The sequence below is a fragment of the Mirounga angustirostris genome, unplaced genomic scaffold (genome assembly GCF_029215605.1).
Source record: "Mirounga angustirostris isolate CCGP_5_RB_7025 unplaced genomic scaffold, mMirAng1.0.hap1 SCAF_2, whole genome shotgun sequence".
Taxonomy (NCBI): Eukaryota; Metazoa; Chordata; class Mammalia; order Carnivora; family Phocidae; genus Mirounga; species Mirounga angustirostris.
This window is the reverse complement of record NW_026991710.1, coordinates 133,807,812-133,830,401: the sequence shown is the minus strand read 5'-3', so window position 1 is coordinate 133,830,401 and position 22,590 is coordinate 133,807,812. Positions and strand designations below refer to the sequence as shown.

The 22,590-nt window shown below is 38.8% G+C and overlaps 1 protein-coding gene across 1 annotated transcript in view; it reads right to left on the bottom strand.

Annotated features, from left to right (window-relative positions):
• Positions 1–16,889, bottom strand: part of RXFP1 (relaxin family peptide receptor 1) — a 100,046-nt gene extending 83,157 nt beyond the window's left edge. The window contains exon 1 of the mRNA XM_045880228.2: positions 16,598–16,889. Coding sequence (XP_045736184.1) covers positions 16,598–16,646 — 49 coding nt within the window. The 5' untranslated portion in view covers positions 16,647–16,889. The remainder of the gene's footprint in view (positions 1–16,597) is intronic.
• Positions 16,890–22,590: the final 5,701 nt, after the last annotated feature.

The following is a 22,590-nucleotide window of genomic DNA, read 5'->3' as shown; positions in this document are numbered from 1 at the left end:
TATTATGTGCGAATTTCCCTTCTTTCTAAGTCCATTGTTTTTAACTTCCAGATTATTTCTATTGTGACTAACAACTGTGCTGAGAATATCTTTAAAAGAATCCCTTCCATCCAATCAATCATGGATCCATGAAATTGTAAGCATCATGGGCTGAATATTGGCCCAGCTGCTAAGAGTCACATGTGGCCCACTTTGATACTAAGACCCCCTCTGATACCAAGGAGTTATTGCTTATACCTTTCTTTTCTTATTGATGTCTATCAGGAATTAGTTAATACTCTCCTTAATCTTTTGTGGGGCACCCCCACCCTCAAACCTTTCATGATTGATTTCTAATGAACATGGTTCTCCTGGGTACTGATTTGTGTTGTTGACTGCCTGACTGCCTATTTCTGTCCACGCTGCCATCTCAAATTAAGCTGAAGCTTGTACTGGGAGATGGTTACTACTTCAGGTCACCAGGTTAGGCAGTGAGGAAGGATTCATATTCTCTTCTTTGGTCCTACTCTAGTATGGCTGTTACCAGCTGGGCTCCTTCTGAGTGGCTGCCTGCTGACCTGCCCACCTGTACCCAGCTCATTAGACCAATAAATGCATTGGATGCTCATCTGTGGCAGGTGAGGGGAAGCATCATTCCTCCAGAATTGAATTATTAAGCAGAGAATCTCTACTTCACATGGACATTTTCCTATATATTCTTCTCTCCTTTTAAAAGAAAATTCCTTTGGCTCCTCTCTGACCCTTATAATTCCTTTTGCCTTCTCTCACCTTTTAGAGATAAAAGATTCTCTTTCTCGTTGCCCCTCACCTCCCACCTGTGATCCTTTAGCAAGGGCTGGTGACTTTCTCTTCACAGCTATCCTGAATGTGCCAATGTCTCCTCATCTCGGCTTCTTTCTTCCCTCATAGGGTTTGCCACTGTCTTTTCTTAACTGCAGTTGTCTCTCACTTGGACTTCCTGCTTCCCTTTTTACCCGTTCTACGTACATTAGCCAGAGGGATCTTTCAAAAAGAAGTCAGATCACAAAAATATCCTCTTTCAAAACTTATAATGTCACCCCATTATTCTTAGGATAAAAATCCAAACTCTCTACCCTCCTCTTTCGACCTTCCATGAGTGAGACACTCCTGTTCACTGATTTGGTTTCTTTCCACTTCTCCTGCTTTACTTAATTTCAGCCATATTGACTGTCCTCTGGATGGGCTGTTTGTTCCTACTTTAGAGTCTTTGAGTTAGCTGTTCTATCCACCTGGATACCTGCATTGGTCTTCCCCTGGGTCATGGCTGACTATTGCTCATTACTCAGGTTTCAGCATAAATACCCCTGCCTTACAGAAACTGGGATCACTCTATCTCAAATCTCTCCACATTCCTTGCTAGTTACTATCCTATTACACTGTTTTTTTTTTTTTTTTTTCTTCCTCCTCCTTCTTCACAACACTTATTACTAGGAGGGACATTTTATTTATTAGTTTATCTTTTTGTTATTTTTTTTAAGATTTATTTATTTTTGCGCGTGCGTGGTGCAAAAGAAAGAGAGAGAATGCATGAACAGGGGGGAGGGGCAGAGGGACTAGCAGACTCGCCGCTGAGGAGGGAGCCTGATGTGGGGACTCCATCCCAGGACCCTGGGATCATGACCTGAGCCAAAGGCAGACGCTTAATGATTGAGCCACCCAGGCATCCCAGCAATGGTTTTTACATAATGTTTACAATATCTGCAAAAGCAGCCCATTTTCAGTTGTGTACCCCTTTTAGCACCACAATCTAACCAATTGAGCTAACCAGCCAACTCACTCGTCTATCTCCTTTAGTTCAATGCTTGCAGGAATAATACTTGGAGGAATAATAAAATATACTCTTATTTTGAAGATGTTCTGGGCAAGCTATTTTTCTAAATAGCATGACCATGGATCTGTAATTTTTAGGGAGAGCAGAAATTTGTTGAGGGTTGAGGGCATCTTTGATGCATGATCAGTAACGTGCCCTAAACTTTCAGCACCATTTTGCCCCATTCTTACTGTGACCTTCATCAAGGAAACTCCAAGAAATAAAGTAATGAATGTACACTTGTGCCCAAAACTTATCATGAGTAGTGCTACTGATTAAAACACAAACATATTAAAACAGAGAATAAAATTATATCTTACAGATATTATGCCTTGACCCTATGAACACAATATTTTACATTATTTATATCTATACTGTTTTCCCACTATTGTGAGGTTACTGTGTATTGTGAGTTGCTGAATAAAATCCCGTAAGTTTGTTTACTGACACTTTCTTAGTAACAGCTTTGTGTTGCAAGGTTACTCATTGATTAAGGAGTAGAGATTGTACTTCTAGATAATACCTTCCATTTGATTCAAATAAACACATTGTTCACCTATTGTCCATTATTGCACGTACGTTTGTTAACAATGTTTTCTATTGCGTTTTGTCTTTTGCCTTGTTTTTAATATGGATCCAAAAGCTTTATGTGATTAAAGAAAACAGTGAGAAAATAACACAAGAAAAATAGGAAACATGTAAATACAGGCACAGAGTGGATCAAAAGACTCTTTTGGGAACTAGAAGTAGGGATAATCATTGGATGTTTGTGAAGTGCAATGTCAAAAAAAGCCAGTCATATCATAATCGGGGTAGTAGACGAAAACTTTGTCTTGTATTCCACACATATTTTGTGTATTTTATAGGTAGAAGTCGGGAAGAAAATATATTAAAAATATATTAAGGACCTATGAAAACAATGTAAAAACCAGCAGCCAAATTGATTTGGTCATAGCCTCTACCTTTCTAGTGACTCGAGTGCAGTGGACACTTTCTTTAGGGATTGTTTTCAGTGTCTCACATTCCAGATCATTTTTGGTGAGTTGCCAGAGTAACTTCCTAAACAATCAATCTCTTCATATCATTCTGTGCATAACTTCTACTGAAACACTTATGCACTATGGTCCAAAGTCCATTCTTGAGAGTGGCTTACAAAGACTTCATAATCTGGTTCCCATGATCCTCTTTAACTTTATCTGCAAGTGTTTGCTCCTGAGCTATTCTTAAGCCACCCCAACTTCTCAACATTTCCTGCGCCTGCCTTGCCCTTTCCTGCCTCTGTGGCCTTGTCCACACTCTATCTGTGCCTACCAGTGACTTCTCCTTTTCCCCAGGAAGCAGTCAGTGGCGGATCTGAACTGAGTTCAACTTGCTTGATCAGTTTGCTCATCTCTAATTGGGAATAGAAATATTTGTTCTACAAAATGAGAGATAATATGCTATAATTATGTATCATGATTTTGGCATTTGTATGAGGAGTGGAAAGGACTCAGACTTCGGTGTCAGATACACCCGAGTTCAAGTTCTAAATTAAGCACTTAGTAGCCGGTGATGTTAGCAAATTCCTAAATCTGAGACAGTCCCTCGTGTGGAGAGGTGAGAACACATTTACCCTCCAGGGTTCGTGTGAGGATTTAATTAGACAATACCTTCAAGTGTTTATCTTCAACCAGAACTTCAATAATGTAACTGACTCTATTTATAACTTAGCAATATAAATAATTCATGTTAATAATATAAATATGGTAACTTTGGTCTAGCACATTTTGTGTATCTAAGTACACAGAATATAGCACCTTATAATATATATTAAACATTTGCAGCAATTTCCCCAGAATAAGTTTAAAAGTAGTGTAGGTTCCTGGGGACCCATTGGAGAAGGGTGTTTTTGATAGCGCAGTTTCTGGTGGATGAGAGCATCATGTCAGACTACTCTTTGTTCCTTCCTAATGTTGAGCACAAACTCTATTGTTTCACACATTCTATTAGAAGAAAGTTAATGGGTAAACACAATGATTAGGGATTTTTCACAATTCAAATAAAACTTTTGTATTTTGGTGTTTTCATCTATAATATTGTGATCAGTGTTGGCTAGAACAACAGGAAAAGAAAACATATAGTAAAATGTAGGGAAAAAAGATTAAAAATAAAAATTATGCAAAAGGTAGGTTTAAGTAGAGTAAGAGGAACGAGTTTGGGCAACAGAATGGAAGGGTGGGAAAAAATGGTACCAGCAAAAATATGGGATATAGTCATTATATTTGGGTTAGAATCCAGATAGAATAGGTACATTTTCATGTGACTTAAAAAAAACAAAAACAAAACACCAAATGAAGATATTCCTTTGATAAAGTGAATAACCCTATCCACCATTATTTAAGTTGTGAATATTTTGATTTTCCTTTAGGATTTTCTCAAAAGTGAGAATAAACATGTATATTCACTTGTATCCACTTACCATTATTGGGAAATCCAGGTAAATATTTGATATTAAATATTTTGCAAATTCTCAAGAGTTCCTATTTTACTAAAGTATGGCATTATAATTAGTTTTTCAAATTACTATGGCTTTGTATATATAATTCCTGCATCAAATGCTGCATGCTTTTATCACGTATCCAAATATGCTTCCTTCTTAGTTATTCATTTTTTACCTTCTGCCACTAACACAAGGCGGCTGGACTGGGCTTTATTGCTCAAAGAAGGCAGAGCACAAAAGGGCCTTTCTGGAATAGTCAAATTCTTGCCTGATTTGCAAAGCTTAAAAGTCATGGCTTTCAACTGCAAAAGCCAGGTACTTGAGAGAGCGTATTTTTTCTTTTTATTTATTTTTTTGAATTCTACCATCTTGGTTTTGACTGTCAAGACCAAATGCTGAAGGACTCAGAGAACTGAGTGTTTCCCCAACCTATAGAAGTGGGTAAGCATGTGTGATACCCTCAAAGCAGTTTTCTTGAAATCAGTGGAAACAAAAAGTGAGGATGAAAGACCCTGTCAACTTGGAATCTAAAGCTCCTTTGGGGAAGAGGGGAGGTGGAAATCACCAAGAGGGCTTGGGGGGTTGCCCAAACAAAGGGGATTCTTGTCCCAAATCCTAAGACGCAGCTCAAGGAAAGGACAAGTCTCTAGCAGGAGCCATATGTCCTGCGTGATGCAAGGGGGCAGGGGAGCTGTGGTGCGAGGTAAGCCAGCATGGGGGCTGAGTCTGCCCCAAATCTCCCTGGGCTCCCGACAGGTGAAGGACATTTGAAGGTTTCCTATGCTCTCCGGAGAAGCCTGCTATGAGCTGACCGTCAATGTAGAGAGGCATTGTTGCCGGCTGAGAAGCATGTGGATTATTCGGCCCTGCTAGCTGGAGAACATGGGGAAGTGTCTGAATGCTTTGGTGAGTGCTGATGCCAACACCTGACAGAGGAGCTAAACCTCACACGGAGCTGGCGAAGTTACTGTAGATGTTCATCCCTCCACCTGCCCTCCACTTCCATGTTTCAGAAGCCGCCTCTGAACCTACATGCTACTGGGTGGAGGGGGGAGAATGCGTGGGTGGACTGGGTAAGAATTCTTAAGGGATTAAGATTGTACTTTAAAGATAAAGTTGCCAATTTTTAAACGAAGCTACTTCAAATTAGCAAATTTAAATGTCTCTCATTTTTTTGGGAGTCACAGGCTCTGAGTTGAGTCACAGAAACAAAATTTTACCTTTGCACATCTGAGGTTTGTGGCCTAAAAATGAAAATTTGTATATTATATCCTATATCTGGTTTTGATATACTTAATATTAATGATCGGATAAAGCCATTACTCTGGTGTCTTTGTGTGTGTGTATGTGTTTAATAGTTTACACCTTCTCCTCAATCCATAAATTTCATGACCAATAATGTTGGCATTGCCTTTTAACCTTCTTCTCTGAACTCCTCCCCTACCCTCTCCTTCCTGAGGGGGGGAAAAAAACCCAAAAACTGAGAGATGAATTTTCCTGAAAGAAGTAGTCAGAATAGAAAACAAATTTTGTGCACGAGGAGGCCATGGGTCAGAGGAGCATATTGTATCAGAAGTGCATGAGGAGTGAGGGCTGAGTGATGGGGGGAAAGGAGGCAGGAGGGTGTCCACGCGGTCTTGCATCAAAGAGAGAAATCTGGGGAAAGAGTCAAAAGTTCTTGGAGATTGAAGAGTGATAGAGAAAAGACTGCATGGGACTTCAATAAGACTCATGTAGACTATATACAGTAAATGATTCTTTAAATCTTTTCAGAGGCACGAATAAAGATGAATGCCCTTGTTCTATAGGAGTTTCATTAAATGTGAACCCATTCTGAGACTGGATCACATATAACAGCTTTATAAATGTTACACTAACACCATCACCAACACATACATGCCTCAGCTTGTTCCTTATGCTGTCTCTCCATCATGGACTGCTGGGAGATTTCACTGAATTCTCTAATCTCTTAGAGCTTACTCTCCATTTGCGAATACTCCTTATTTTTATTCCATACAACGTAGCATCATTCTTCCTTTGATTCCTCCATAACACACTGGCTTGTTAAGTTCCATTCTTCTTGATCAGTACCACATTCATTCCTTAGTTATCTATTCAGGTATTCATTAGAGCTGTACCACTGGCAAAATGTCAAGGGGATTTAATCATGACAAAATGTTTGCCCTTGACATATCTGTTCACATAAAGTTAATAATTCTAGCCTGTGCCTATTTGGATCTATCTTATAAGACAGACATTAAAGCTGTCATAGATTGTGAACTCCTCGAGGCAAGGGAATAAGTCTATTTAATTTCTTCGTGCAGCTCCTTCTAGGTAACGACTATAATGGACCATGAGAATACCATTGAACCCGCTATATATTACCAGTGTGGAAACTTTGAAAAAGATCCTAAGAGCCAGCAGCACTACAAGAAGATTTGTATAGATTTTTTTTCCATTAAAATGGATTTGATGGACAAATGGTTTGCTACATTATTTCAGGTCAACTCTGGGGATGAATGCTCAGTTGCTGAGAAAAGTTATTGAATTTCAACAAACAAAAACAATCCCTCTTTCCAGGGAGCTCTCAAGATCAGGGGTGAGGGCTGCAGGCAGAAGGGGAGAAATAAAAATCTAAATTTAACTTGGCTAAACTAGTCACCTCTCTTGATTTTAACACAAAGAGAGAGGTTAAGTGGAGGTTAAGAGAATCTAACAGAAAGCATGACTAATGACGTCTTCTTGTCTAAGCTGGAAATGGGTGAGAAAGTAGAAACATTTATAAACCATGAAACAGTTTTGCCGCTTCCAACAAATCAGCCACAACTAGGAAAGTAAAAATGGCATATCTTCTGGACCATTGAAAATGAGTCAAACATTTCTAGCCCGCTCTGGATAAGCCTACTAAATATCAAAAGGCTGAGGGTGAGCAGGTGGAGAGAAGAGGCTGAAAAGGAACTACAAGGATCCCAGGTTTTGTGGTTGAATCTAATGGCAGCACCAATTGTGTTCTATCTCAGAAGCTGGTGCCTGATGCACCTGAGAATGTAATCAGTTATTTTCATTAATTTATACCTGCGCCATGGAACCTGGATATAAGCTTTCAAAACGGCTTTGTGCGGTAGCTTATGTGATGTCTCTCAGGCGATCCAGGCATGTACATTTATAAATTTTGTTCAAAATTTGTCAGTTGGTGTCCATCAGCATGTTTTATTCTCTAACATTTCAATTTCAAATCTATAAAGTAACATTTATCTGTTTAAATGGCTACACCTAGAGGAGCCCACAGGGTGATATCTCCCTTTACTGCTATGAGGATCAGATGTTGGAACCATCTTACTGAATGTTGCAAAAATTAGCCAAAATATCCACTGCAAAATGGGTGCATATGTAATCTACAGAAAGTGTGTTTAATAGGGAACTATCCTCTGTGAATGTCCTAACTCATGGGGAGGGGATCTTAAGGATAAGAGGTGGGTAGAAATAAGAATTCTGGTTGCAAGACTGGGGGCCAAGAGGTGAGAGTCTCTCTTGGTGTGTGTTTTGTCAAGAGGTATGGTGAGTCGGAGGAATAGAGACAATGGTTAAGATGAAAAGGGAGACATCAGGTGGTGGTCAGGGAGAAGAGAAACTGGTTGATTAGAATTGGAAATCAGTATCTGGGCCTCTTGGAGATCAGGCAGGGAAATGCTGCTGATTCCACTCGGCACGAAGCAGACTGTAGGTGGGAGAGATGAAAAGGAGGAGAAAGTGAGCACACAGCAGGATCAAAGCCTGAAGGAGGTGGGAAAGTGGCTAGGGAGACACGCTCAATTTTCACATACCCCCTTCATCTCAATGCAAAGACCGTCTCACCCCACAGGATAAGGAGGAAATCAGACTGGCATGGTAGCAGATAGCTTACTACCAGTGTGGGAATTATTTGCTACCAAATCATGAATTGTTAATGCCTTTGGGTAGCTTCACACAACAGTGAAGATGCATTGCATTGCTTCTCTAAGTGTCCTTTCAATCTCCGTGAAGTTGGAAAACGTGTTACTCTATCACAGGAAATTGTGTGTGCTGAGGTGGGGTGAGGGACAAAAAGAGCTAGTTAGGGTGACTCTATTCAACATGAACATGGTCTCAACTGTATCTCTCCTTGCTGGCACCAGCCTCAGCACAGGCAGAAAGACAGAAGACGTGGTATTCTTTTTTGGGGGGGGGGAGGTTAAGGGTATATAGGTATTTGATGCCTAAGCTATTTGGGGGTACCTAGAGAAAAGAAAGCATCTGTCTGGAAACCAGAAGTGTCAGGAAGATTCTGATAGTCTACAAATCACTCCTGAGGAGTTGACAAAATTTCTTCCACCATAGCTTCAGTGGACACCTGGATAGCAATCCTCAGACTCCTCCATCTTAGAGGGATGGCCCCAAGGGCCAGATTCAGTATCTGCAGGGCATATGATGGAAAGGGTTGTATCTTTGAAGGCAATTTAGTTGTGGGGCACTGGGTGGCTCAGTTGGTTAAGTGTCTGACTCTTGGTTTCAGCTCAGGTCATGATCTCAGGCTCGAGATTAAGCCCTGAGTCGGGTTCCACTCTCAACGGGGAGTCTGCTTCTCTTCCTCTCCCTCTGCCCTTCCCCCCACTTGTGTGCTCTCTCTCTCTTTCTCTAAAATAAATAAATAAATATTTAAAGACAATTTAGTTGTCTGAGGAATAGCATGGGAACACGGACTGGAGAGGGAATACAGATAATGAAAACATCTACTGGATCTTAATCTACTCTAAGATTGATAAAAGCCCCTTTCATTAAAGTTTCTCTGGGTCTGACGGCAAGCATGGACTTGGAGAGGCGTGATCAGACCCTTCTATCCCTCCCATTCTCTACCCGGTTGTGAGAATGATTTAAAATGTTTAGCTACTAGGCAGGTATGTGAATAATGATTATACTAAGCTAGGTGTATTGGCAAAGTCTTAATCTTCGAGGCTAAGATTTTGGTGGATAATAAATTTAATAACCTTGGTGTAGTTTCTCTCTACTTTAAGGTGATGTTCTACGTTTCTGATATCTCCTGCCCTTCTTGCCCTACACATGAAATTTGAAGGCCCATTTTTAAGAGGGAGTAAAGGATAATACAATGGACAACAAAAGGGAGCACAGCTATATGACCTCATTTTCTTCCTATGTAAAAAATGAGGGTGTTGTACTCTATAAGCTTTGACTTTCTCTTAAACTCAAAAGCCTAATTTTATGAAACTTAAGTTAAAAAAGCATTTGAGAGACATAAGATGAAACTGCCTATCTAGATAGCAATTCACTGGAGACTCAGATGCTGGAAACAGAAAAAGACATTATTTTTCTTTAAATATATTAGTTAAGAGTTAAGAGAAATGATGGTTAGGGGACAGCAGCGTAATTAGATGTTTTAATGAATTAGCTCATGTAATTGTATGGCCTCTCCGTTCAAGTGCATATTCAATTCTCTAGCAAAACCAAAATAAATATTTTAACTCTTAGCTGCCTTTTAAGAAGGGTGAATCTTACTATTAAAAATATATCAGATTATCTGCTGTCCCTTTTTGTAGCTAATCATATGGGTGATACTTGGTTCAACTGAGCACCTTGACTAAAGGTGGAGTTGAGTTTGGAGACAGGGATTCAGGCCAGAGAGCTGTTTTGTTCTTCACCATGGAAGGAGAACTTGAATTCCAGGGACAATACTGGGGGGAAGTTGGGGAGGAATGATGGAGACAGAGTGGAGAGAGGAGCTGGGACGATTGCCAGAAGCAGGGACTCCACATGGTGTAGAGCTGCAGGTGCAAAATCCCCAAGAGTCCTCCTCACAAAGGATGATTCTCAGAGGGTTTTTTTGAGAGTACTGATTATTTAAAAAAGATATATTCGTTATTATGGAAGATTTAAGAAATCAGGTGACCCTAGTTAATTCAGGTAAAACTGAAATATTATAAAATGAATTGACTTAGCAAAAAAAAAAAAATCAAACAGCCAAATTACTATAAATTACAACTGTTTCTTTCTTTCTTTCGAGAGAATGTCTGCACAGGGGAGGGGGGTGGTGGTGAGGGACAGAGGGAGAGGGAGAGTGAGAATCTTAAATAAGCAGGCTCCACGACCAGCATGGAGCTCAATCTCACAGACCTGAGATCACGACCTGAAATCAAGAGTCAGATGATTAACCAACTGAGCCACCCAGACACCCCAGGAAAATATCAATTTCTAACACAAGTAACAGGAGATCTCACTTTATACTATCCTTTTTTTTTGTTTCTTCTTAACTTGACTTTTGGCACTGTTGTGATCGACAATAAAACCCAAATTTGAAATATTCATGACTTGCTGGCCCCTGTTTATCTCCAACGAAGGAAAAAGCTTTTGGTTATTCTGATCAGGGTGAAGGGTGAAAGTGCAAAACTGAAGAGGATGAGAGAGTATCAGCTCCCTATGTACAAGACAAGAAATAGAGCTACTGGTGTTGTGGGGATAGTGAGGGGAGAATATATCCAGGAGGACGGAGAGGTAGGCTAACATAGGAATTGAGTAAATATTTATTGGTACTTTTTATGTGCATAGTTCTGTGTCGTGTGCTGAAAATAAAAGTGCTTTCTAATAAAAATCGTGGGGTCAATACAGGTTGAGTTTAATTTTTCTATACATTCAGATTATTTACATGTGTATCCTAATTCTTCTGTTGGTGTACACTGAGAGATGTCTGTAGGGCAGATGGCACCAGCTTCTAAGAGGAGACCCATAAATACTGGGCATGGATTTCTTGAACTTCCCTGGAATGGGGAGGGCCTTCCCTCAGGTTGTGCAAACTTTGTTTTTGTTTGGATATACCAGTTTTGTGACTTTGGGCTGGTCAATATTTGTTTATTGCTTAATCTCTAAAATGGAGAAATATCTAACTTGCCTCAAGGCCAGTGAATTAGAGGAGACGATCTTTTAAGGACTCTTTTAATTCTAAGATATGATAGTATTGGAAAATATTAGAACTGAATCATGTTTTACTAACATAGGCTTTTCAAGGAGAGAGGCTTGGAATGAAATCTCTCTTGCAACAATTACTAGGGAATGATGCCGGGCATGCTACTCAGTATTTCTCATTTTCTGTTTCCTCTTTTGCAAAATGAGAATATCTCTTAGGGCTTTTATAGGGATAAAATCAGATAATGTTTATAAAGCACTTAGTACATAGTTCATGGTCCATGGAAAGCTCTCAATAAATGGTAAATATAACAACTACAATTATAACCACAATCATAGTGCTTGAAATAAAAATGGTATAAGTGTTTATAGTTTTTCAGACAAAACAAAATAAAAAAAACAAACCTAAGTAGAACACCCAATTCCAAGCACATTTCGATTTAACAAGTTTGTCCTAATGTGTGAAATTATGTTTGCAAAACTATTTAGTTCACAAATGTAGTACCTTGTTTCCCTTTATACAGATGACGATGATGTATTTGCACAGACTTGTTACTTTTCTTTCTATTTAATATTTAAAAATATGATTCCAAACTCAAAGAAAGAACAATACAAAATTATTAATAACCTTCAAAAATAAAAGGTGGAATGATACATAATTCTGTAGTCTGCATATTGGAGAGTTTATTCTCTCATCTTTTGGAGGTGGGTAAATAGATCAGTATTCTCTTTTTTCATATCCTGATGGTCTGTTCTGGGAAAGCCTCTTCCTTTCTCCTTCTTAATGGTTAGAGAAAAATTACTAGAAGATATGCCTGTTGTAAGACCTAAAGAAAAGCCCAGATGATCTTGTGAGTATCCATTTGGAATCTAAAAGTGAGGACTTTCCCAGCTGGATCAGTTCTTGGCAAAATACTGAAGTGGAACAAGTTTATGTTTGGACTTCTTCTGTTTCCTATTTCCTCACTGGTTCCCTGTCTCTCCGAAGTATTAAGTAAAATGATTGTTTTTGTTTAATGATACTGTTTAAGTAATAAGTAAAGCATTTGCTGATAAGGACTTAAGATACAATTCTTCTTGGGGATTGTTTTTTAACTTTTAATTTTGAAATATTATAGACTCACAAGAAGTTGCAAAAATAGCACAGAGAGGTCCTACTCTTTACCCAACTTCCCCTAATGGTGAAATCTTACATAACCACAGTACATTATCAAAACTAATAAATCAACATTGGCACAATATAGCTAACTAGACTACAGGCAGAGGAATTTTTGGAGAATTAGAAATTCTCCCCAAGGGTGAAAGAAAACCTTTTCTAAATCTTCATGTTGCCCTGATCTGTGTACATCTAGGTTTTTGCCCTTGTCTCACTGATAATCCTGGATTAACTTTCTGTCTTCTCCATTCTCCCCTTCAGACCAGGGATCATGCTGTAGTCATGCTTAGTCTCATGCTTAGTAAGGTAACTGGCATTCAGTAAATATTTTTGGTTAAAAAGGTAACTAATAATTGCTTACGTCTTTACACACATGATCTCTCAGAGTGTTCACAGTCTAGGGGAAAGAATATAGGCTTTAAAAGCATGCAAATCTTGAGTCTTATTATTATTTACGAGCCTGAGTCTTGTGACAAGGTACTGAATGTCCTTGGGTCTTGCCTTCCTTGTGTACTTCATTTTATCTACATAATAGAGTTGTAAAGATTCAAGAAGGTAATTTATGTAATAAAGAAACAAACATAAGGCTCTGGGATGTGGATAGGGTGAAAGATTTTATTGCCATTTTACAAACTAAGGCTTGAGAGGGTAACTCATTGCTGCAAATCTTAGAACCAGTATGTGGTGGTGCTGTGAAGCACCTCGGGCCAGCAGTCTTCCAGGAGATCCCATTGCCTTTCCCAGGCAACAGAAGAGTGGATTAAAACACAAACAAACAAACAAACAAACAAACAAACAAACAAACAATAACCACCAAAGGGTAGTTACAGAGATTTAAGATTTTGTTCTTATGTAGTTGTTGACTTCTTTTGCTCTGTGCATAAGAAACCCTCTCTTGGTGGAGCTGGATGGTGAGATAAAATAGGAGATGAATTATGGGTGTGGGTTGTTATTTTGGAGGTTCCTGCCAAATACCCTTCCATCCTCCCCACTCAGTGGACACCCTATAGCCAGGAATCCTGCTTGCCAAACTCTGCATCAGATGTTTGTGCCTTCATCCTTTGCAGATGGTGTGGAAGGATGAGAACTTGGAGCCCTTAAGTACACACACTTCAATGTCAAAAAAATATTTTTTAAATCACAAGATAACTTAAGTTTTAAAAAGTTGGAGGTTTTTGACATCATCATCATCACCATCATTATCATCTACTTTTTATTTTCTGTTCATGAAAATAATTTTTTTTAACAAAAGAGAATATGTAAACAGGGAACTTTTTTTACTAAGCTGAATTGGCTGGTAACACATTAGCTAAAGTTGCTTTTCAACCTGCCCTGAACACCTTTTATATATCCTTGAATTTATCTTGTTAGAATTCCATTTTCCATTATTAGAATGCCTAACTTGGAAGTATTTCTTTGGCTTATTTAATCTATTCATTTCATTGAAACGGAATAGGAAACAGTAAAATGTTTGATTTATGAGGGTTTGGGCTACAAATGTTAAAAACTCTGGTAGCTTAAATGCTTGGATTATAATGAGAAACATTCACTTTTTAGTGGTGGTTTGCAATTTGGCTTTTGGCCCTCTAGTTAAGAAAATGGGTAATGCCATCTTAAACAGAGGAACTGAAACCATGAAAATTCTAGGAGAAAACATAGAAACAAAGCTCTTTGATATGGATTTTGGTAATGATTTTTTGGATATGGCACCTGAAGCACAAGCAACACAATAAAAAATAAACAAGTGGGACTACACCAAACTTACAAGCTTCTGTGCAGCAAAGAATGTCATCAACAAAGTGAAAAGAAAACATACAGAATAGGAAAAAGATTTGCAAATCATGTATCTGATCAGGGGTTCATATCCAAAACATAACAAGAACTCATACAACTCAATAGCAAAAAACCAAATGACCCAATTAAAAAATGGGCAAAGGACCTGAATAGATATTTCTCCAAAGAAGACGTATGCAGGGCCAATAGGTACATGAAAAGATGCTCAACATCACTAGTCATACGCTAGGAAAATGTGAATCAAAACCACAATGAGATACCACCTCATACCTTTTAGAATGGCTATCATCAAAAGGACAAGAGATAAGAAAGCTGGCATGGATGTGGAGAAAAGCGAATTCTTGCATGCTGTTGGTGGAATTGCAAATTGGCATAGCCACTATGGAAGGATCCTCAAAAAATTAAAAATAGAACTACCATATGATCCAGCAATTGCACTTCTGGAAATATATCCAAAGGTAATGAAAACCCTAACTCATTATAATATGCACCCCAGTATTCACAGCAGCATTATTTACAATAGCCAAGGCATGAAAACAAGCTACATGTCCATCCATGGATGAGGGAATAAAGAAGTAGTGATATATATAGATGTGTATATATATATATATATATATATATATATATATATATACACACACACACACACACACATATGTATATATATATACACACACACACATATATATATGTATATATGTATACACACACACACTGCAATATTATTCAGTGATAAAAATGAGAAAATTCTACTGTTTGTGACACATGGAGGGAACTTGAAGGCATTATGCTAAAGTGAAATAAGTCAGACAGTGAAAGACAAATACTGTATGAATTCACTTATATGTGGAACCTTAAAAAAAAAAAGTTCTCAAACTTGTGGAAAAAAGAGATAAAACTTTTGGTTACCAGAAATAATGGGGGGGCGGTGGAGAGTGGGGGAAGGGAAGGAAAGTGGTCAAAAGATACAAGCTTCCAGTTATAAGGGATAAAATGCTAGGGATGTCATGTCCAGCATGATGATGACAGCCCCCAATGCATTATGATATATAGAACAGGTGTCAAGAGAATAAATCCTAAGAGGTCTGATCGCAAGGAAACAATTTTTTCCCCTTTATGCTTTTCTCTTTTTTTTTATATTGTATCTATAAAGAAGATGGATGTTCGCTGAACCTATTGTGTAGTCATTTCACAATATATATAAATCAAACCATCGTTCTTTTTGACTTAAACTTCTCCAGTGATGTATATCAATTATTTCTCAATAAAACTGGAGTGGAAAATGGAATTTCAGTTACCGAGATTAGAGACAGAGAAAGCTAGGAGCTAGAATGTTTCTCCAGGATTCTGAATTGTTGCCTCGGTTTTGATGCTGTTTCTCAGATTTGACCATCAAAGTAGAGCATACTGGAGGTCAAGAGAGGAAAGGGGAAAAAAAATCACTTTGATGCAGGACATGTCATCAGAACTGGGAGAGTTCGGATGGAAATTTACTTGGAGACACTGTCAATAGAATATCTTAGGGAAACCGACTTCTGCAAACTTTTAAGATATGGAGGGATGTAAACATGCACGTGAATTCTAAATTTGTTAAAGCTTACTCACTCCCAGCATCACAAGGTATGAAAGATACACAGAAAGTTTTCTTTCTGGATTTGCTTTGGCTTTCTCGTCATTTATTACCTAGGAAATCTGATCATTTTATTTCTACTTACATAATATCATTTAAATAGGGTTGAATGCAGAATGACTCTCTCTCGATTTACATTTTTTTTTTTTTCTGAAAAATAAACTATAGCACACATAGAGAGAGCAAGAATTGTCATTATAACAAAAGTAAAAATGCCCATCTGGGCTCCTGGGCTGTGCTTTTCATTGCTTTGTGCTTTTCCCTGCTTTTCTTTCAAGGAAGAGTGAGAGATCTTGTTAAATAAAAAAGGAGTTTTATGAATGCATTTCTCAGTGAGAAGGCACACCTATGATATCAGATCACAAAGACTGGGACCACGAAACGTTAAAACTACACACAAACCGGAATAAACGTAGACTTTACCAGAATGTTTCAAATGGGCATCTTACTTGAACACAGTCTCTTTAAAGACTGCTTCTCTTGAAATATTATCAAATTATTTATAAAATAATTGTTGCTTAAACAAATTGGTTGTTATGAAGCATAGGTTTGTATGCCATGTTAATCTTGCTTAACTACTGACTCTGCCAATATATTCCAGTTTCTAATATATATACCAGAAATGACTTAAGAATAATTCTGAAGTGAAATCACAGTTTTATCAGAAAAAAACAGTTTTATATTAAAAGCATAAATGTAACTAATAAACATTTGTAATTGTGATTAGTTCATACAATATTATTAAGGTATACAAAATTAAATACTGAGCATACTTACAATATTTACCCAAAATTAAGATGTAGAAGAAGACAGGACCAGATGTCATCTCCTTCTTTCTGAGCAACTGATTAATAAAAGTGAGTACAATTTGGTCTTGGTTTCTGAGTCGCACACAGCTCACGGTGGTTGTGTGCTATTTCTGTCTGCAATCTTAGCAGCTACAAAGCAGTCCTCCCTCCTTCCTCTCTCATTTCCTCTCCCTCTCTTTCCATTCCCTTTTCTTTTCTTTCTTCCTTTCTGTTTCTCAGAATCTCTCCTCCCACCCGCCTTCTCTGAAAGTCTCAGTATCCTTCTTTACGCCCCCTCCACACCAGCCCCCCCCGCCACAGCAAACACACACACTCCAGCGTGAACACAGACAGAGCTGAGCAGTGAGCAAAAGTTTCAGACAGAGAACACACAAGCTCTTCTTGTTGACTCTAAACATCTTTTCTTCTATGTCCTGCAACAGTCTACAAATGAGGGTGCGTGTGAACTGACAAGCGTCCGAGCTGATCAAAGTCACACTACTAGGAAGAAACTGAGAGATATAACACAAACGAAAAATATTTTTTTCCCTCAGTGACTTGGGACTAGGAAAAGAACAGAACTACACGGAGCAAAATGCCTTTGTGGAGTTAACTATAAGGCGAGAATTAAAATGTAACTATAGCAATCTTTTGTGATCTGAGTTTAGGCATTTGAACGATAGGCTATTGTGTAAAGAAAAATACAAAGGAATAAAAAACAGATCTTAAATTTTCTTGAGCTCGTGAATTTTACTACAAGTGGAGACCACGAGAGGTCATTGGTTGGGGAGTAAAGCCTTCCTGGGTTTGAATCATAGTCTGATTCAAACTGTTAGTAGTGCAGGTGCTTGCTCTTGGCTGAGCTTTTGTTTTCTGGGGGAAAGTATCTATTCAGCAAGGTGGTGGTGATGATCAGCTCCATGCATACTGAATGTCTGGAATAGGTTCTAGCACAAAATAGGTGGTTACCAAATGGCAGCAATTCATATGATGATGACTTTTATCAGGGGGAAAAAAAAGCATGCAAATGTCAAGAACATTTCCATGCAAACCTTTTTCTTTTAACCAGGCTATAACATTCTTATTTTGCAGCTTAATAGCTTATGGCTAAAACAACTGGGTAGCACCTTACCAGGAGAAATTGGCTTGTGAGGTTAATGCCTCCTAATCACTCTACATGTAGAATCTATTTAAATTACACGTCTCTGTATCATCGACATCAACATAAGAAGCCTATTTCTAAATGGTAGCTAAAAGGTTATATTAACACTACTTTTCTTTTTTCCTGTAGAGGTAATTAATACCACGAAAGGAGAAATGAGGTATAGGAATCTTTACAAGCTTTTTATATGTCAGTAGATTTATTTAATGAAGACATTGTTATTTTAGTAGAAATGTTTATGGTTAACTGAATTTGAACACTCATTTAATGCTCATTGTTTATTCTTTATAATAATACTTGAAATGTTTTAAGTGGTTAATGATTTTTTACTTATTGTAGAAGTAGTGTTTCCTAGAAGGATGCTGAGGGACATATCAAGGGCAATATCTGAAGAGGAACCCATAGGAAGCTTCTCAACAGTAAAGTTAAGGAATTTGCTTTGAGAATTGTCCAGCACAAAGTAAGCTCTTGACACTGGGTTTTCAAAGAAGTCCGGAGGTTATTTTGTTAGCTTTGAGCATTTTGCCTGAGCTGATTATTGCAGACGTATACAATTAGCAGGCCAATAGCCAGGAAGTAGTCTTTAACAATATATACATGCACTGTATTTTTAATCTCAAATTATCCAGGCAAAACTTCAAAATAATTTCTCATTTCACTGAGACTATGTTAGATTTTGCTAAAATAGATACTTCTCTGAAGGAACAATTTTAGACTTCTTCTTCTTCTTCTTCTTCTTCTTTTTTTTAAAGAATATCACTTCTTTCTTATTTTAAGCCAAGACAGTGAATCTGGAATATTAGTCTCATATAGGTATATTAGTGGAAAAAACCCAGGAGTGAACATAGACTGCCCCTACCACACATTGTAGCAGGCAGTATTGGTATTTTAGGCCAGAAAATTCTTTGTTGTGAGGTGCTCTCCTTTCCATTGTAGAATATTTTGCAGCATCCCTGGCCTCTACCCACTAGATGTCAATAGCACTCCCTAGTTGGGACAGTTAAAAATGTCTCCAGACATAGGCAAATGTCCCCTGGGGGCTAACTTGCTCCTAGTGGACAACAACTGCATTGTAGCAAAAGACTTGCCTGAGCAATGTTTGAGTATTGATTTTTACTAAATAATTAAAATAGAATTCTTCTCACTTAAAATTTTAATGAACATGTGTTTCCTCATTTTGCTCTTTTGCAGGTTGAAGACCTACATTAAAGAGTTTTAAAACCAAACAGACAGTGTGTGTTCCTAACCTTCTCTTCCTGCTCATATTATTCAATTATCAATGTACACTAGGGACCTGATACAATCTGTGATGTCATTGCCTCTGTTTGGCTGAGTACTTCATGGTTATCCACATTAGATTTGGTGCTGACTCAGGCTAATAGTTAACACCGTTTCTTACCTTGGAAACTCTTCGAAAATCTTACTGAGGTTCTCTGAATAATAACAAAACTTTCTATTTGAAAATTACTTCTCGGGGCGCCTGGGTGGCTCAGTCGTTAAGCGTCTGCCTTTGGCTCGGGTCATGATCCCAGGGTCCTGGGATGGAGGCCCGCATCGGGCTCCCTGCTCGGCAGGAAGCCTGCTTCTCCCTCTCCCACTCCCCCTGCTTGTGTTCCCTCTCTTCGCTGTCTCTCTCTGTCAGATAAATAAATAAAATCTTAAAAAAAAAAAAAAAGAAAATTACTTCTCAGAACAGCCTGGTGAGTCAAGCCAGACAAGCATCATCAATCTGTGTGCACTATATAGATTCAAGTTTCTAATCTGTGGTGTTTCCATCCACTGAAATCACTAGTACGTTCTTCAGCATCAGATTTTAAAATTAGATCGTGACACTTAAGGGCTTTTTGTCTGTGTCTCAACCTACTTGCCACCATCATTTCCAGTTGTAGAAATAGCCATTAAATGTTTGACTCCTGACATGGGCAAGTCTCACTGAAAGACGTTGGTAAAATCTCAGTCAGAGCCTCATGATGTAGGCTCTGTAGATATTCAGGCAACAGTAAACCAACTCATGAACCTAGAATAAGCACAATCCCAGGGCTAAAATGCATGCTGTCAAATTGTTCATCCTATGGATCCATTCCTAACTGACAGGTGTCAGTCAGGCAACACTCTTGAGATCCTCATCATCTCTAAATCACACCAAGACAATTTTAGGTGCCTCGATTTAGCATTAATTGCACAATTCTGAAATGAAATGCCTTCTGGTGAATGATATCAAGCAAAATGTGCACTGGGACAGAGCCACAAATAGGTACAGGTATTTCAAAAGATACTTTATACAGAATCTAAACCATTTCACCCTAGATGGAAGTGATCAGAAGGTATTATGTCAGTTAGCAGATAATCAACCATTAAATGGTAAATCAAATCTCATGTGGGTTCACGTGTTGTCTTTGAGGGATATAATAGGGATGCAACAGAATTGAACAAGCCTCTGCAAAGTTGATAGTGTGAAGAAGGTAAGGACAGGATTAACGAGCTCAACACTATCCCTGTATGCATCTATCTGTTTATCTATCTGTCGATCATGATCTAATGCAGTAAATATCAGTTGCTGGCTTTCCTTAAGTGAAAACTATGTACAGAACTTAGTACTATTAACCTTGCCATACTTAGTTCCCCCAAACTATTGTAATCAACGACATTCAAGTTTTAGGCTCATTCTATCTGGATTGAGCCTACGTCGTTCTAGATCAACAGTATAAAAGGAGAAATGTCGTCTGTTGATTGAGACAGTGGGTGGGATCTGGAAACTGCAGTTGCTGTTTCATCTCTGGCAGCCTGCGTGCTCGCTGTGCCACATCTTCCTTCCTTCTCCTGCACGTGCTCAGCCATGATAGGTTTCAACTGCTCTAGGTTCCTAGCTTCATCTTCAGCTCCCCTGCTGCCAGAGAAGCTTGCCTCTAACCCTGGCTCACTTGCCTACGGTTCCGCTTGTTCTGCACTCTATGGGGTCGACCCTACAGGAGATTTAGTGCTCTTAGCCCTAGTTTCATAATCCCGGCGTTCTCCCTTGAACGCACTATCTTATCGGTCTGCTGCCAATGCCGCTACATGGCTCACCTGAGGCTACGTGATTTATGCGAGGGGCATCTCCTACATGCTAGAAGGTGAAATAGAATAGAAAAGTAAAGGTTGCTTGTTCTAGTAGTACCAGTAGAAGATGGGCAGGCAGGTTCCCAATTTTGCCACTGATTAGACATGTAACCTCTGATAAGTCACTTAAATGCCTCTGGTCCTCGGTTGTTTCACTTGGGAAATAATGAGTTGATCTTTTATTTATTTATTTGTTTAATTTTCCTTTTTTTTTTAAATTTTTAAGTAATCTCTGCACCCAAGGTGGGGCTTAAACTCACAACCCCGAGATCAAGAGTCACATGTTCTACTGACTGAGCCAGCCGGTTTCCCCAATGGTTGATCTTTTAGATGAATTATAGCTCTGTTGTTTTAAGAAACATAGTACTCTGCTTCAGAAAAATTTATAATTTAGTGTGTAATGCATATACATGATTTACCTAAAATACAATTTTACTGAATCTCTCAACGAATGTGGATTGGTGCCATTGAACATAAGGTAATAAAAAAGGTATGAGAGGGCATCAAGGAGGCTGGTACAGAGAACTAGGTGGAGTCAACTACAGAAGCTTCTTTTAGAAAATTTGTGTGGTGCGTGTAGAAGGCAGAGAAGGTCATGGGCTGATAGGGAGTAATAAAAGCAACATTTCACTTCAAAGACAAGTGCGTGCAAACGTGCCAATAGTGATTCTAGGTGAATCTAGGCCAATATAACAAGAAATGGTCGTAAAGTTATGGGGTAATCAGCTGGGAGAGTGTCAGACATTAGGTTGACTAGATACCAAAAAGTAGGATATAAAAGTTGCTATCAATTTCTGAGCAATAAATTGATAAAATCAAAAGAAAACGAGGGGCGCCTGGGTGGCTCAGATGGTTAAGCATCTGCCTTCGGCTCAGGTCATGATCCCAGGGTCCTGGGATCGAGTCCCACGTCGGGCTCCCGGCTCAGCGGGGAGCCTGCTTCTCCCTCTGACCCTCTCCCCTCTCATGCTGTTTCTCTCTCGCTCGCTCTCTAAAAAATAAATAAATAAAATCTTAAAAAAAAAAAAAAAGAAAACGAATAAAGAAGACTGGTCTCATGACCATGTGATGCAGAAGATGAGAAAGAACAGACTTTAGCCAGGGAGACGAGGCTGCTGCGTAACAGATGTAAGTCAGCTATTAGGGTTTGGTGTGATTGCGAAGGCTGCTAACACCAGCCACTCCCAGAAAGAAAACAGTTTTAATCATGGTTGATTCTGAACAGACTTTGACTTTAAAACAGGGATGTCTAATAGGAGTACAAAGTGAGCCACACATGCAACTGAAAAGTTTCTTGTAGCCACATTAGGAGAAGTAAAAAGAAACAGGTAAAATTAATTTTGAGAATATATTTTATTTAACTCAATATATCCAATATATTACCATTTCAACACGTAATCAGTATGTTCCTTTGTTTTTACTGTCTTTGAAGTCAGGGATATATATCTTACACATGCAGAACATCTCGATTTGGACTAGCCACCTTTCAAGGGCTCAGTGGCCACATGTGGCTAGTGGCTACCATACTGGACAGTGCAGCTCTAGAGAATGGTGCAAGAGGTTTCTTTAAGATTCCACCAGAAGGGGCGCCTGGGTGGCTCAGTCGGTTGAGCGACTGCCTTTGGCTCAGGTCATGATCCTGGAGTCCCGGGATCGAGTCCTGCATCGGGCTCCCTGCTCGGCGGGGAGTCTGCTTCTCCCCCTGACCCTCCCCCCTCTCA